Source organism: Salmo salar, chromosome 11 (assembly GCF_965601325.2).
Source record: "Salmo salar chromosome 11, fSalSal1, whole genome shotgun sequence".
NCBI classification, from domain to species: domain Eukaryota; kingdom Metazoa; phylum Chordata; class Actinopteri; order Salmoniformes; family Salmonidae; genus Salmo; species Salmo salar.
Genome location: NC_138301.1, coordinates 116483013 through 116498012, shown reverse-complemented (window position 1 = coordinate 116498012; position 15000 = coordinate 116483013). Strand labels below are relative to the sequence as shown.

Sequence of the window (15000 nt, the reverse complement as noted above, 5' to 3'; positions counted from 1 at the left end):
AATAATGTCATGTAAATGTGTCCCAGAATAATGTCACGTAAATGTGTCCCAGAATAATGTTATGTAAATGTGTTCTAGAATAATGTCATGTAAATGTGTTCTAGAATAATGTCATGTAAATGTGTTCTAGAATAATGTCATGTAAATGTGTCCCAGAATAATGTCATGTAAATGTGTTCTAGAATAATGTCATGTAAATGTGTTCTAGAATAATGTCATGTAAATGTGTTCTAGAATAATGTTCTGTAAATGTGTTTTAGAATAATGTCCTGTAAATGTGTTCTAGAATAATGTCATGTAAATGTGTCCCAGAATAATGTCATGTAAATGTGTTCTAGAATAATGTCCTGTAAATGTGTTCTAGAATAATGTCCTGTAAATGTGTCCTAGAATAATGTCATGTAAATGTGTTCTAGAATAATGTCATGTAAATGTGTCCTAGAATAATGTCATGTAAATGTGTTCTAGAATAATGTCATGTAAATGTGTTCTAGAATAATGTCCTGTAAATGTGTTCTAGAATAATGTCCTGTAAATGTGTTCTAGAATAATGTCATGTAAATGTGTCCTAGAATAATGTCATGTAAATGTGTCCTAGAATAATGTCATGTAAATGTGTCCCAGAATAATGTCATGTAAATGTGTCCCAGAATAATGTCATGTAAATGTGTTCTAGAATAATGTCATGTAAATGTGTTCTAGAATAATGTCATGTAAATGTGTTCTAGAATAATGTCATGTAAATGTGTTCTAGAATAATGTCATGTAAATGTGTTTTAGAATAATGTCATGTAAATGTGTCCTAGAATAATGTCCTGTAAATGTGTTTTAGAATAATGTCCTGTAAATGTGTTCTAGAATAATGTCCTGTAAATGTGTTTTAGAATAATGTCCTGTAAATGTGTTCTAGAATAATGTCATGTAAATGTGTCCCAGAATAAGAAGCGTCGTGAGAGGAGGGACCTGCTCAGACTGCAGCTTCTCAGAATCTTTGAACTACTGGCCGACGCTGGAGTCATCAGTGACAGGTAACACAAACACACACGCTGTCAAACATATATATATACACACACACACACACACACACACACACACACAATGTCACACATTCACGCACACACTGCATTCTAATCATTTGTCTAATCTGTTTCTCTCTCACTTTCTATGTCTCTCTCAATTCAATTCAATTCAAGGGGCTTTATTGGGATGGGAAACATATATTAACATTCTCTCTCTCTCTCTCTCTCTCTCTCTCTCTCTCTCTCTCTCTCTCTCTCTCTCTCTCTCTCTCTCTCTCTCTCTCTCTGTGTGTTCCCCCTCCTGTAGTACTAACGGAGCGTTGGAGCGGGACAGCCTGGCGTTAGGAGCTCTGTTCCTGGAGTACGTGGACCTGACCAGGATGCTGCTGGAAGCCGAGAACGACAAGGAGCTGGACGTCCTCAAAGACATCAGGGCCCACTTCTCTGGCATGGTGGCCAACCTCATACAGTGTGTCCCTGGTAACTATACACCCCATAATACTATCCAATACTCATATAGTAACCACACACAGACCAAAGCTCTCCCTCTCCCTCCATTTGGTAAATCCGACCACAACTCTATCCTCCTGATTCCTGCTTACAAGCAAAAATTAAAGCAGGAAGCATCAGTGACTGGAACATGTTCCGGGATTCTTCCGATGGCATTGAGGAGTACACCACATCAGTCACTGGCTTCATCAATAAGTGCATCGAGGACGTTGTCCCCACAGTGACTGTACGTACATACCCCAACCAGAAGCCATGGATTACAGGCAACATTGGCACTGAGCTAAAGGGCAGAGCTGCCGCTTTCAAGGAGCGGGACTCTAACCCGGGAAGCTTACAAGAAATCCTGCTATGCCCTGCGACGAACCATCAAACAGGCAAAGCGTCAATACAGGGCTAAGATTGAATCATACTACACCAGCTCCAGCCCCTCGTCGGATGTGGCAGGGCTTGCAACCTATTACAGACTACAAAGGGAAGCAAAGCCGCGAGCTGCCCAGTGACACGAGTCTAGCAGACGAGCTAAATCACAAATATGCTCGCTTCAAGGCAAGCAACACTGAGGCATGCATGAGAGCATCAGCTGTTCCGGACGACTGTGTGATCACGCTCTCCGTAGCCGACGTGAGTAAGACTTTTAAACAGGTCAACATACACAAGGCTGCAGGGCCAGACAGATTACCAGGACGTGTGCTCCGGGTATGTGCTGACCAACTGGCAGGGGTCTTCACTGACATTTTCAACCTCTCCCTGTCTGAGTCTGTAATACCAATATGTTTCATGCAGACCACCGTAGTCCCTGTGCCCAAGAACACAAAGGTAACCTGCCTAAATGACTACAGACCCGTAGCACTCACGTCCGTAGCCATGAAGTGCATTGAAAGGTTGGTAATGGCTCACATCAACACCATTATCCCAGAAATCCTAGACCTACTCCAATTTGCATACCGCCCAAACAGATCCACCCTGCTCTTTCCCACCTGTACAAAAGGAACACCTATGTGAGAATGTTATTCATTGACTACAGCTCAGCGTTCAACACCATACTGCACTCAAAGCTCATCGCTAAGCTAAGGATCCTGGGACTAAACACCTCCCTCTGCAACTGGATCCTGGACTTCCTGACGGGCCGCCCCCAGGTGGTGAGGGTAGGTATCAACACATCTGCCACGCTGATCCTCAACACTGGAGCCCCCCAGGGGTGCATGCTCAGTCCTCTCCTGTACTCCCTGTTCACCCATGACTGCATGGCCAGGCACGACTCCAACACCATCATTAAGTTTGCAGACGACACAACAGTGGTAGGCCTGATCACCGACAACGACGAGACAGCCTATAGGGAGGAGGTCAGAGACCTGGCCGGGTGGTGCCAGAATAACAACCTATCCCTCAACGTAACCAAGACTAAGGAGATGATTGTGGACTACAGGAAAAGGAGAACCGAGCACGCCCCCATTCTCATCGACGGGGCTGTAGTGGAGCAGGTTGAGAGCTTCAAGTTCCTTGGTGTCCACATCACCAACAAACTAGAATGGTCCAAACACACCAAGACAGTCGTGAAGAGGGCACGACAAAGCCTATTCCCCCTCAGGAAACTAAAAAGATTTGGCATGGGTCCTGAGACCTCAAAAGGTTTTACAGCTGCAACATCGAGAGCATCCTGACTGGTTGCATCACTGCCTGGTACGGCAATTGCTCGGCCTCCGACCGCAAAGCACTTCAGAGGGTAGTGCGTGTGCGTACGGCCCAGTATATCACTGGGGCTAAGCTGCCTGCCGTCCAGGACCTCTACACCAGACGGTGTCAGAGGAAGGCCCTAAAAATTGTCAAAGACCCCAGCCACCCCAGTCATAGACTGTTCTCTCTACTACCACATGGCAAGAGGTACCCGAGTTCCAAGTCTAGGACAAATTCAACTGTTTTTACCTCCAAGCCATAAGACTCCTGAACAGGTAATCAAATGGTTACCTGAACTATTTGCATTGTGTGCCCCCCCAACCCCTCTTTTTACGCGGCTGCTACTCTCTGTTTATCATATATGCATAGTCACTTTAACTATACATTCATGTACATATGTACATATTACCTCAATTGGCCCGACCAACCAGTGCTCTCGCACATTGGTTAACTGGGCTATCTGCATTGTGTCCCGCCACCCACCACCCGCCAATCCCTCTTTACGCTACTGCTACTCTCTGTTCATCATATATGCATAGTCACTTTAACCATATGTATGTACTACCTCAATCAGCCTGACTAACCGGTGTCTGTATATAGCCTCGCTACTGTTTTTCACTGTCTTTTTACTGGTGTTTTTATTTCTTTACTTACCTATTGTTCACCTAATACCTTTTTTGCGCTATTGTTTAGAGCCTGTAAGTAAGCATTTCGCTGTAAGGTCTACACCTGCTGTATTCGGCGCACGTGACAAATAAACTTTGATTTGATTTGATCATTCTCTTACGGTAAGCATGGCGCCTATAACACTAGGATTGTGTGTTGGAAACCCGGGGCCACCCATACGTAGAATGTGTGCTATTTTTAATACGACATCATTCAGAATACCGTCATAGTGTAAAGGGGAAGTCAAGCGTTTTAAATAGATAATAAAGCCCTTTCTCTTTCTCTTTTTTACCCCCCCCTCCTTCTCCTGCAGTCCACCACCGGCGTTTCCTGTTCCCCCAGCAGTCTCTGAGACACCACCTCTTCATCCTGTTCAGCCAATGGGCTGGCCCCTTCAGCGTGATGTTCACGCCCCTCGACCGCTACAGCGACCGCAACCACCAGATCACCAGATACCAGTACTGTTCTCTGAAGGTACTGTACACACACCAGATACCAGTACTGTTCTCTGAAGGTACTGTAAACACACCAGATACCAGTACTGTTCTATGAAGGTACTGTACACACACCAGATACCAGTACTGTTCTCTGAAGGTACTGTAAACACACCAGATACCAGTACTGTTCTCTGAAGGTACTGTACACACACCAGATACCAGTACTGTTCTCTGAAGGTACTGTAAACACACCAGATACCAGTACTGTTCTCTGAAGGTACTGTACACACACCAGATACCAGTACTGTTCTCTGAAGGTACTGTAAACACACCAGATACCAGTACTGTTCTCTGAAGGTACTGTACACACACCAGATACCAGTACTGTTCTCTGAAGGTACTGTAAACACACCAGATACCAGTACTGTTCTCTGAAGGTACTGTACGCACACCAGATACCAGTACTGTTCTCTGAAGGTACTGTAAACACACCAGATACCAGTACTGTTCTCTGAAGGTACTGTAAACACACCAGATACCAGTACTGTTCTCTGAAGGTACTGTAAACACACCAGATACCAGTACTGTTCTCTGAAGGTACTGTAAACACACCAGATACCAGTACTGTTCTCTGAAGGTACTGTACACACCAGATACCAGTACTGTTCTCTGAAGGTACTGTACACACACCAGATCACAGTACTGTTCTCTGAAGGTACTGTAAACACACCAGATACCAGTACTGTTCTCTGAAGGTACTGTACACACCAGATACCAGTACTGTTCTCTGAAGGTACTGTAAACACACCAGATACCAGTACTGTTCTCTGAAGGTACTGTACACACACCAGATACCAGTACTGTTCTCTGAAGGTACTGTACACACACCAGATACCAGTACTGTTCTCTGAAGGTACTGTAAACACACCAGATACCAGTACTGTTCTCTGAAGGTACTGTACACACCAGATACCAGTACTGTTCTCTGAAGGTACTGTACACACACCAGATACCAGTACTGTTCTCTGAAGGTACTGTAAACACACCAGATACCAGTACTGTTCTCTGAAGGTACTGTACACACCAGATACCAGTACTGTCTCTGAAGGTACTGTACACACACCAGATACCAGTACTGTTCTCTGAAGGTACTGTAAACACACCAGATACCAGTACTGTTCTCTGAAGGTACTGTACACACCAGATACCAGTACTGTTCTCTGAAGGTACTGTAAACACACCAGATACCAGTACTGTTCTCTGAAGGTACTGTACACACACCAGATACCAGTACTGTTCTCTGAAGGTACTGTACACACACCAGATACCAGTACTGTTCTCTGAAGGTACTGTAAACACACCAGATACCAGTGCTGTTCTCTGAAGGTACTGTACACACCAGATACCAGTACTGATCTCTGAAGGTACTGTACACACACCAGATACCAGTACTGTTCTCTGAAGGTACTGTAAACACACCAGATACCAGTACTGTTCTCTGAAGGTACTGTACACACACCAGATACCAGTACTGTTCTCTGAAGGTACTGTACACACACCAGATACCAGTACTGTTCTCTGAAGGTACTGTACACACACACACACCTGCACACACACATAGGCTGCACATGCACACACACACGCACACACACACACACACACACACACACACACACACACACACACACACACACACACACACACACACACACACACACACACACACATAGGCTGCACACCCACACAAAAACACCCACAAACACACACATACACACACTCACACGGAAACATGGACGTGCAGTATGCATATACATAAGTATACCATGGTTTCTCCCTAGGCGATGTCCGCGGTGCTGTGTTGTGGTCCAGTGTTTGACAACGTGGGTCTCTCTACTGATGGATATCTCTACAAATGGCTGGACAACATCCTGGCCTGCCACGACCTACGGGTATGTCACCTATATGAAGGGTTATGTCACCTCTATGAAGTGTTACGTCACCTCTATGAAGTGTTACCTCACCTCTATGAAGTGTTACGTCACCTCTATGAAGTGTTACATCACCTATATAAAGTGTTACCTTACCTCTTTGAAGTGTTATGTTATCTCTATGAAGTGTTATGGTATCTCTATGAAGTGTTATGTTACCTCTATGAAGTGTTACCTCACCTCTATAAAGTGTTACCTTACCTCTTTGAAGTGTTATGTTATCTCTATGAAGTGTTATGTTATCTCTATGAAGTGTTATGTTACCTCTATGAAGTGTTACCTCACCTCTATAAAGTGTTTACTCACCTCTATGAAGTGTTACCTCACCTCTATGAAGTGTTACATCACCTCTATGAAGTGTTACCTCTATGAACCTCTATGACTGGTTCTAACCTCTAACCCTGGACGTTACAGTATATGCTGTAACCAACCTCTACATGTGACGCCGAGTTGTATTTGAAAGTGCCCATTTGGTCAAAATGTCATCTCTACTGTAGTTTAGGTCTGTAGGGCTTCTCTGACTGTATCTGTGGGATATGCTCTCTTATTGGCTGACCTTTCCCTCCCTTGTCTCTCTGATGGTCTGTGTTTGTTCTTCCCTCTCATTGGTTAACATTTCCCTCCCTCGTCTCTCTGATGGTCTGTGTTCTGCTCCCAGGTGCACCGTCTGGGCTGTGAGGTGGTGATTCTGCTGTTAGAACTGAACCCAGATCAGGTGAACCTGTTTAACTGGGCTGTAGACCGCTGCTTCACTGGCTCCTACCAACTGGCCTCAGGATGCTTCAAGGCCATCGCTACTGTCTGTGGCAGCAGGTAGGGATATACACTGTGTGTGTATGCGTCTGTGTGTGTGTGTGTGTGTGTGTGTGTGTGTGTGTGTGTGTGTGTGTGTGTGTGTGTGTGTGTGTGTGTGTGTGTGTGTGTATGAAAGCTCCATGTCTCAATGTACCCATTCAACACCAACAGTGTATCATTGTTGTTGGTGTCAGGAACTACCCATGTGACATTGTGACTCTGTTGAACCTGGTCCTGTTCAAGTCTTCAGACACCAGCAGAGAGATATACGAGATCTCCATGCAGCTGATGCAGGTAGGACACACACACACACACACACACACACACACACACACACACACACACACACACACACACACACACACACACACACACACACACACACACACACACACACACACACACACACACACACACACACACAGTCTTGTATTGCTACCCTTGTGGGGACAAACTAATTGATTCCCATCAAAAATCCTATTTTCCCTAACCCTAAATCTAACCCTAACCTTAACCCTTAACCTAAGCATAACTCTAAACTTAACCCTAAGCCTAACCTTAACCCCAAACCCTAACCCTAAAACTATACCTAACCCGAACGCCTAACCCTGGCCGTAACCCCTAACTCCAACCTTAATTCTAACCCTAATCCTAAACCTAACCCCGAAGCCTAAAATAGCATTTTTCCTCGTGGGGACCAGCGAAATGTCCCCACTTGTCCCAATGTTCCTTGTTTTACTATCCTTGTGAGGACTTCTAGTAAGTTAAACAAAAAAACACACACATGTATTATACAGTACTGTACAGTACACATGTATTATACAGTACTGTACAGTACACATGTATTATACAGTACTGTACAGTACACATGTATTATACAGTACTGTACAGTACACATGTATTATACAGTACTGTACAGTACACATGTATTATACAGTACTGTACAGTACACATGTATTATACAGTACTATACAGTACACATGTATTATACAGTACTGTACAGTACACATGTATTATACAGTTGCCGTGACTTGACTTTAACATTAGTCTGAAGACTGTTATTTATCTAATTAACTAACTGTTTAATTGTTACCCAGTTAAATTAATCATGTAACAATTAACTCATTAGGATCTGGGGCACTATGAGAGCGGTTCTTTATTTTTTTATTATTATATATTTTTTAAATGTAACCTTTATTTAACTGGGCAAGTCAGTTAAGAACGAATTCTTATTTACAATGACGGCCTTTTTAAAGAGTTACCATCTCCCGAATTAAACTCTACATATCACCACTCAGGATATGACCCAGATGCAGCCCCGGGACGCGGATAGTACAGTTCTCAGATCATTTATTAGAAACACGGGGCAGGCAAAAGGCAGGTCGAGGGCAGGCAGAGGTTTGTGATCAGGTCAGAGTCAGGCAGGTACAGGACGGCAGGAAGGCTCGGGGTCAGGGCAGGCAGAGGTTTGTGATCAGGTCAGAGTCAGGCAGGTACAGGATGGCAGGAAGGCTCGGGGTCAGGGCAGGCAGAGGTTTGTAATCAGGTCAGAGTCAGGCAGGTACAGGACGGCAGGAAGGCTCGGGGTCAGGGCAGGCAGAGGTTTGTGATCAGGTCAGAGTCAGGCAGGTACAGGACGGCAGGAAGGCTCGGGGTCAGGGCAGGCAGAGGTTTGTGATCAGGTCAGAGTGAGGCAGTTACAGGACGGCAGGAAGGCTCGGGGTCAGGGCAGGCAGAGATTTGTGATCAGGTCAGAGTCAGGCAGGTACAGGATGGCAGGAAGGCTCGGGGTCAGGGCAGGCAGAGGTTTGTGATCAGGTCAGAGTCAGGCAGGTACAGGACGGCAGGAAGGCTTGGGGTCAGGGCAGGCAGAGGTTTGTAATCAGGTCAGAGTCAGGCAGGTACAGGACGGCAGGAAGGCTCGGGGTCAGGGCAGGCAGAGGTTTGTAATCAGGTCAGAGTCAGGCAGGTACAGGATGGCAGGAAGGCTCGGGGTCAGGGCAGGCAGAATGGTCAGAACCGGGAAAAACTAGGAAACAGAACTAGAGAGAAACAGGAAGGCGGGAAAGAAGGCTGTTAAGACCTGACAAAACAAGACGAACTGGCAACAGACAAACAAAGAACACAGCTATAAATACACAGGGGATAATGGAGAAGATGGGCGACACCTGGAGGAGGGTGGAGACAAGCACAAAGACAGGTGAAACAGGTCAGGGTGTGATACTATAAGGTCTTTACCTATCACAACAGTCCACTTTTTAATCATAACCTCGTATTATGTCATCATTCTGAAAAGTCGTAACCTTATATTCTCCTACATTAATTTCACATTTCCACAAACTTCAAAGTGTTTCCTTTCAAATGGTATCAAGAATATGCATATCCTTGCTTCAGGTCTTGAGCTACAGGCAGTTAGAGTTGGGTATGTCATTTTAGGCGAAAATTTAAAAAAAGGGATGGATCCTTAAGAGGTTTTTAACAAGCATTCATGTTGTTGTCATTCCGCTAGGGACCTGTTTTCAGTGTATTACGTCTCCAATCAATAACCGTTGCTGAGTGTGTATGTTTATCCTGTGTTCCCATTTAATTAGCTAGTGAATAAATAATTACACCAATTTGTGTAGTACTGAATTTAGGTTATGGCTTTTTCTTTGTAGCTCTGCCTAGAAGGCCAGCATCCGGGAGTCGCGTCTTCACTGTTGACATTGAGACTGGTGTTTTACGGGTACTATTTATGGAAGCTGCCAGTTGAGGACTTGTGAGGCGTCTGTTTCTCAAACTAGACACTCCAATGTACTTGTCCTCTTGCTCAGTTGTGCACCGGGGCCTCCCACTCCTCGTTCTATTCTGGTTAGAGCCAGTTTGGGAAGGAAGTAGTACACAGCGTTGTACAAGATCTTCAGTTTCTTGGCAATTTCTCGCATGGAATAGCCTTCATTTCTCAGAACAAGAATAGACTGACGAGTTTCAGAAGAAATTTCTTTGTTTCTGGCCATTTTGAGCCTGTAATCGAACCCACAAATACTGATGCTCCAGATACTCAATTCGTCTAAAGAAGGACAGTTTTATTGTTTCTTTAATCAACACAACAGTTTCCAGCTGTGCTAGCATAATTGCAAAAAAGGGTTTTCTAATGATCCATTAGCCTTTTAAAATGATAAACTTGGATTAGCTAACACAACGTTGGAACACAGGAGTGATGGTTGCTGATAATGGGACTCTGTACGCCTATGTAGATATTCTATAAAAAATAATCTGTTTCCAGCTACAATAGTCATTTACAACATTAACAATGTTTACACTGTATTTCGGATCAAATTGATGTTATTTTAATGGACAAAAAATGTGCTTTTCTTTAAAAAACAAGGACATTTCTAAGTGACCCCAAACTTTTGAATGGTAGTGTATGTGAAGTGCCTGGGTTTGCCGCGGGTCTCTCGGTGAACGGGGCAGCCTTGGAAAGGGTGTTGGGCCTTTTCGTGGCACACTTATAAGGCTCTGATTGTCCGAAATGGTTCCAACAACTCTTCTTCGTAGTTGTCCGGTATCCAGTGACTTGTCGTGTAGTCCTGAGCAGAACTACATAGTTGACTTTCCTCCCATTCGCTCTTGAAGATACTTCTTTGAAGATAGGCTAGCCAGCCGTATCGATGGTGATTGTCCGGGAGGTGAGTTTATCTTCTCCACCTCGTGTTAAAGTTCAAAGTTCAAACCATTTTAAAAGTGTAGCTGCCGTTTCACGCTTTTTCTGGTTCAATGTGTTAATTTCTTAACCCCTCATTTATACCTTTTGCTCAAAAGAGGCGGTCTCTGACCTCACTGCAGGCCAGTGATTACTCACAGAGCAAAGTTATGGAAAACTATTATCTCATAGCTTCACAAATCACATCCCTCTCTTAATAACAAAAACACTCATACTTTTTCATATTACAAACACAACCCATAGTATGTAAACTTCATCCATGTAGTCAGTATACTTTCCAAGTCACAGTATTTCCTTTATAACATTTTTAATGACATCTCAAAAGAACAAACAAAATTAAGTTAGTGTTCTATAGATCGCCTCTGACCATTCCCCACGTTCTACGTTAGAAACATTGTTCCAGTATTCTCTTTTTAACGTGTTAGAGTTTCAGCGGGAAAAAGGTCTTTCCTTTATCAGGAATCAAGGTAAGACATTGTTGAAGTAACAATGTTTATTGTAACAACAGGGGCAGGAAAACGACAGGTCAAGGCAGGCAGGGGTCAATAATCCTGAGTAGAGGCCAAGGTACAGGACGACAGGCAGGCTCAGTGTCAGGGACAGGAAGAGTGGTCAGGCGGGCGGGTACAGGGTCAGGACAGGCAAAGGTCAAATACCAGGAGGACGAGAAAAAGAGAGACTGGGGAAAAACAGGAGCTGAGACAAAATGCTGGTAGGCTTGAACAAACAAGACGAACTGGCACAGACAGAAAACACAGGTATAAATACCCAGAGGATAAGTGGGGAAGATGGGCGACTCCTGGAGGGGGTGGAGACAAGCACAAGGACAGGTGAAACAGATCAAGGCGTAACACCTTTAGTGAATTTGGAGAGTACAGACCTGGTGTAACGCGTGTCGTAAGGATTGGACCAAGATGCAGCGGGAACGTGTATACTCATCTTCTTTATTAAATCAAAAGAAGGAAAAACAAACAAATCACGTATATACAAAACAACGAACGACACTAAACAGTCCTGTCAGGTGCACAGACACAAAACAGGAGACAACTACCCACAAATCCCATGACAAAAACACCCCTATACATAGGACCTTCAATCAGAGGCAACGAGGAACAGCTGCCTCCAATTGAAGGTCAATCCAATGAACTAAACATAGAAATAGATAGACTAGACTGAACATAGAAATACACTAACATAGACCAAAAAAACCCGGAACACATAAAACAAACACCCCTCTTACATAAGTACATAGCCCAACAAACCCCGAAATACTCTAAACAAACACCCCCTGCCACGTCCTGACCAAACTATAATAACAAATAGCCCTTTACTGGTCAGAACGTGACACCTGGATCTTCTCCGTTGATTTACAACAGGATGTGAGATGTTAATCCCCGCTAGTTCTTTCCTTCCCCCTCTACAGGCGAGAGGGGTAATGAACCTCTACGGGTGAGAGGGGTAATGAACCTCTACGGGTGAGAGGGGGTCTGGGGCAATGGGTGAGAGGGGTAATGAACCTCTATGGGTGAGATGGGGTCTGGGGAAACGGGTGAGAGGGGTAATGAACCTCTACGGGTGAGATGGGGTCTGGGGAAACGGGTGAGAGGGGTAATGAACCTCTACGGGTGAGAGGGGGTCTGGGGCAACGGGTGAGAGGGGTAATGAACCTCTACGGGTGAGATGGGGTCTGGGGAAACGGGTGAGAGGGGTAATGAAACTCAACGGGTGAGAGGGGTAATGAACCTCTACGGGTGAGATGGGGTCTGAGGCAACGGGTGAAAGGGGTAATGAACCTACTGTACAGTACACATGTATTATACAGCACTGTACAGTACACATGTATTATACAGCACTGTACAGTACACATGTATTATACAGCACTGTACAGTACACATGTATTATACAGCACTGTACAGTACACATGTATTATACAGCACTGTACAGTACACATGTATTATACAGCACTGTACAGTACACATGTATTATACAGTACTGTACAGTACACATGTATTATACAGCACTGTACAGTACAGTACACATGTATTATACAGCACTGTACAGTACACATGTATTATACAGCACTGTACAGTACACATGTATTATACAGCACTGTACAGTACACATGTATTATACAGCACTGTACAGAACACATGTATTATACAGTACTGTACAGTACACATGTATTATACAGCACTGTACAGTACACATGTATTATACAGTACTGTACAGTACACATGTATTATACAGCACTGTATAGTACACATGTATTATACAGCACTGTACAGTACACATGGTTGACATATTCTGGAAGCCAAGCTATGTGTGTGTGTGTTAGGTGTGTGTATCTGATGTGTGTGTGTTAGGTGTGTGTATCTGATGTGTGTGTATTAGGTGTGTGTATCTGATGTGTGTGTGTTAGGTGTGGGTATCTGATGTGTGTGTGTTAGGTGTGTGTATCTGATGTGTATGTGTGTGTGTTAGGTGTTTGTATCTGATGTGAGTGTGTGTTAGGTGTGTGTATCTGATGTGTGTGTTAGGTGTGTGTATCTGATGTGTGTGTGTGTGTGTGTTAGGTGTGTGTATCTGATGTGTGTGTGTGTGTATTAGGTGTGTGTATCTGATGTGTGTATGTGTGTGTTAGGTGTGTGTATCTGATGTGTGTGTGTTAGGTGTGTGTATCTGATGTGTGTGTGTTAGGTGTGTGTATCTGATGTGTGTGTGTTAGGTGTGTGTATCTGATGTGTGTGTGTGTGTGTGTGTGTGTTAGGTGTGTGTATCTGATGTGTGTGTGTTAGGTGTGTGTATCTGATGTGTGTGTGTTAGGTGTGTGTATCTGATGTGTGTGTGTTAGGTGTGTGTATCTGATGTGTGTGTGTTAGGTGTGTGTATCTGATGTGTGTGTGTGTGTTAGGTGTGTGTATCTGATGTGTGTGTGTGTGTTAGGTGTGTGTATCTGATGTGTGTGTGTTAGGTGTGTGTATCTGATGTGTGTGTGTTAGGTGTGTGTATCTGATGTGTGTGTGTTAGGTGTGTGTATCTAATGTGTGTGTGTGATATGTATTTCAGGTTCTGGAATCCAAGCTGTGTGTGTACTCTAAGCGCATGGTGGAGCAGAAGCCCGGTAACATTCTGTATGGGACCCATGGACCTCTACCTCCTCTCTACAGCGTGTCTCTGTCCTCACTCTCTACACAGCTGGCCTCCATGTACCCCGAGCTCACTCTGCCTCTCTTCTCAGGTTACTACACGTGTGGGTGTGTGTGTGTGGGTGTGGGTGTGGGTGTGGGTGTGGGTGTGGGTGTGGGTGTGTGTGTGTGTGTGTGTGTGTGTGTGTGTGTGTGTGTGTGTGTGTGTGTGTGTGTGTGGGTGTTTAACCAGAAGTCCCCACAAGAATAGTAAACAAACACCATTCTGACCAACTGGGGACTTTTTGTTAGTCCCCACAAGGTCAAATGCTATTTCTAGGGGGTTTAGGGTTCAGGTTAGAATTAGTGTTAGGTTTAGAATTATATTAACGGTTAGGGTTAGGAGATAGGGTTAAGTTTATGGTTAAGGTTAGGTTTTTGGGTTAAGGTTAGGGCAAGGGTAAGAGTACGGGTTAGGTTTCGGGTTAGGGGTTAGGGAAAATAGGATTTTGAATGGGACTGAATTGTGTGTCCCCACAAGGTTAGCTGTACAACACTGTGTGTGTGTGTGTGTGTGTGTGTGTGTGTGTGTGTGTGTGTGTGTGTGTGTGTGTGTGTGTGTGTGTGTGTGTGTGTGTGTGTGTGTGTGTGTGTGTGTGTTTCTTCTACCAAGGATTGCTCAAACTATTTTCTCTCCCTCCCTCCAACTCTCTCCCCTCTTCCATTCTCTCTTTCCCTCCAACTCTCTCCCCTCTCTTCCTCCCCTCTCCCTTTCTCTCTTTCCCTCCAACTCTCTCCCCTCTCCCATTCTCTCTTTCCCTCCAACTCTCTCCCCTCTCTTCCTCCCCTCTCCCTTTCTCTCTTTCCCTCCAACTCTCTCCCCTCTCCCATTCTCTCTTTCCCTCCAACTCTCTCCCCTCTCTTCCTCCCCTCTCCCTTTCTCTCCCTCCCTCCAACTCTCTCCCCTCTCCCATTCTCTCTCTCCCTCCAACTCTCTCCCCTCTCCCATTCTCTCTTCCCTCCAACTCTCTCCCCTCCCATTCTTTCCCTCCTTCCAACTCCCTCCCTTCTCTTCCTCCCCTC

General features: G+C 44.7%; 1 protein-coding gene across 1 annotated transcript in view; it reads left to right on the top strand.

The window, feature by feature from the left end:
- Positions 1–15000, top strand: part of fryb (furry homolog b (Drosophila)) — a 159620-nt gene that overhangs the window by 69035 nt on the left and 75585 nt on the right. Inside the window, exons 24-30 of the mRNA XM_082957584.1 lie at positions 937–1028; positions 1327–1499; positions 4183–4343; positions 6145–6255; positions 6953–7107; positions 7284–7383; positions 13859–14030. Coding sequence (XP_082813710.1) covers positions 937–1028; positions 1327–1499; positions 4183–4343; positions 6145–6255; positions 6953–7107; positions 7284–7383; positions 13859–14030 — 964 coding nt within the window. The remainder of the gene's footprint in view (positions 1–936; positions 1029–1326; positions 1500–4182; positions 4344–6144; positions 6256–6952; positions 7108–7283; positions 7384–13858; positions 14031–15000) is intronic.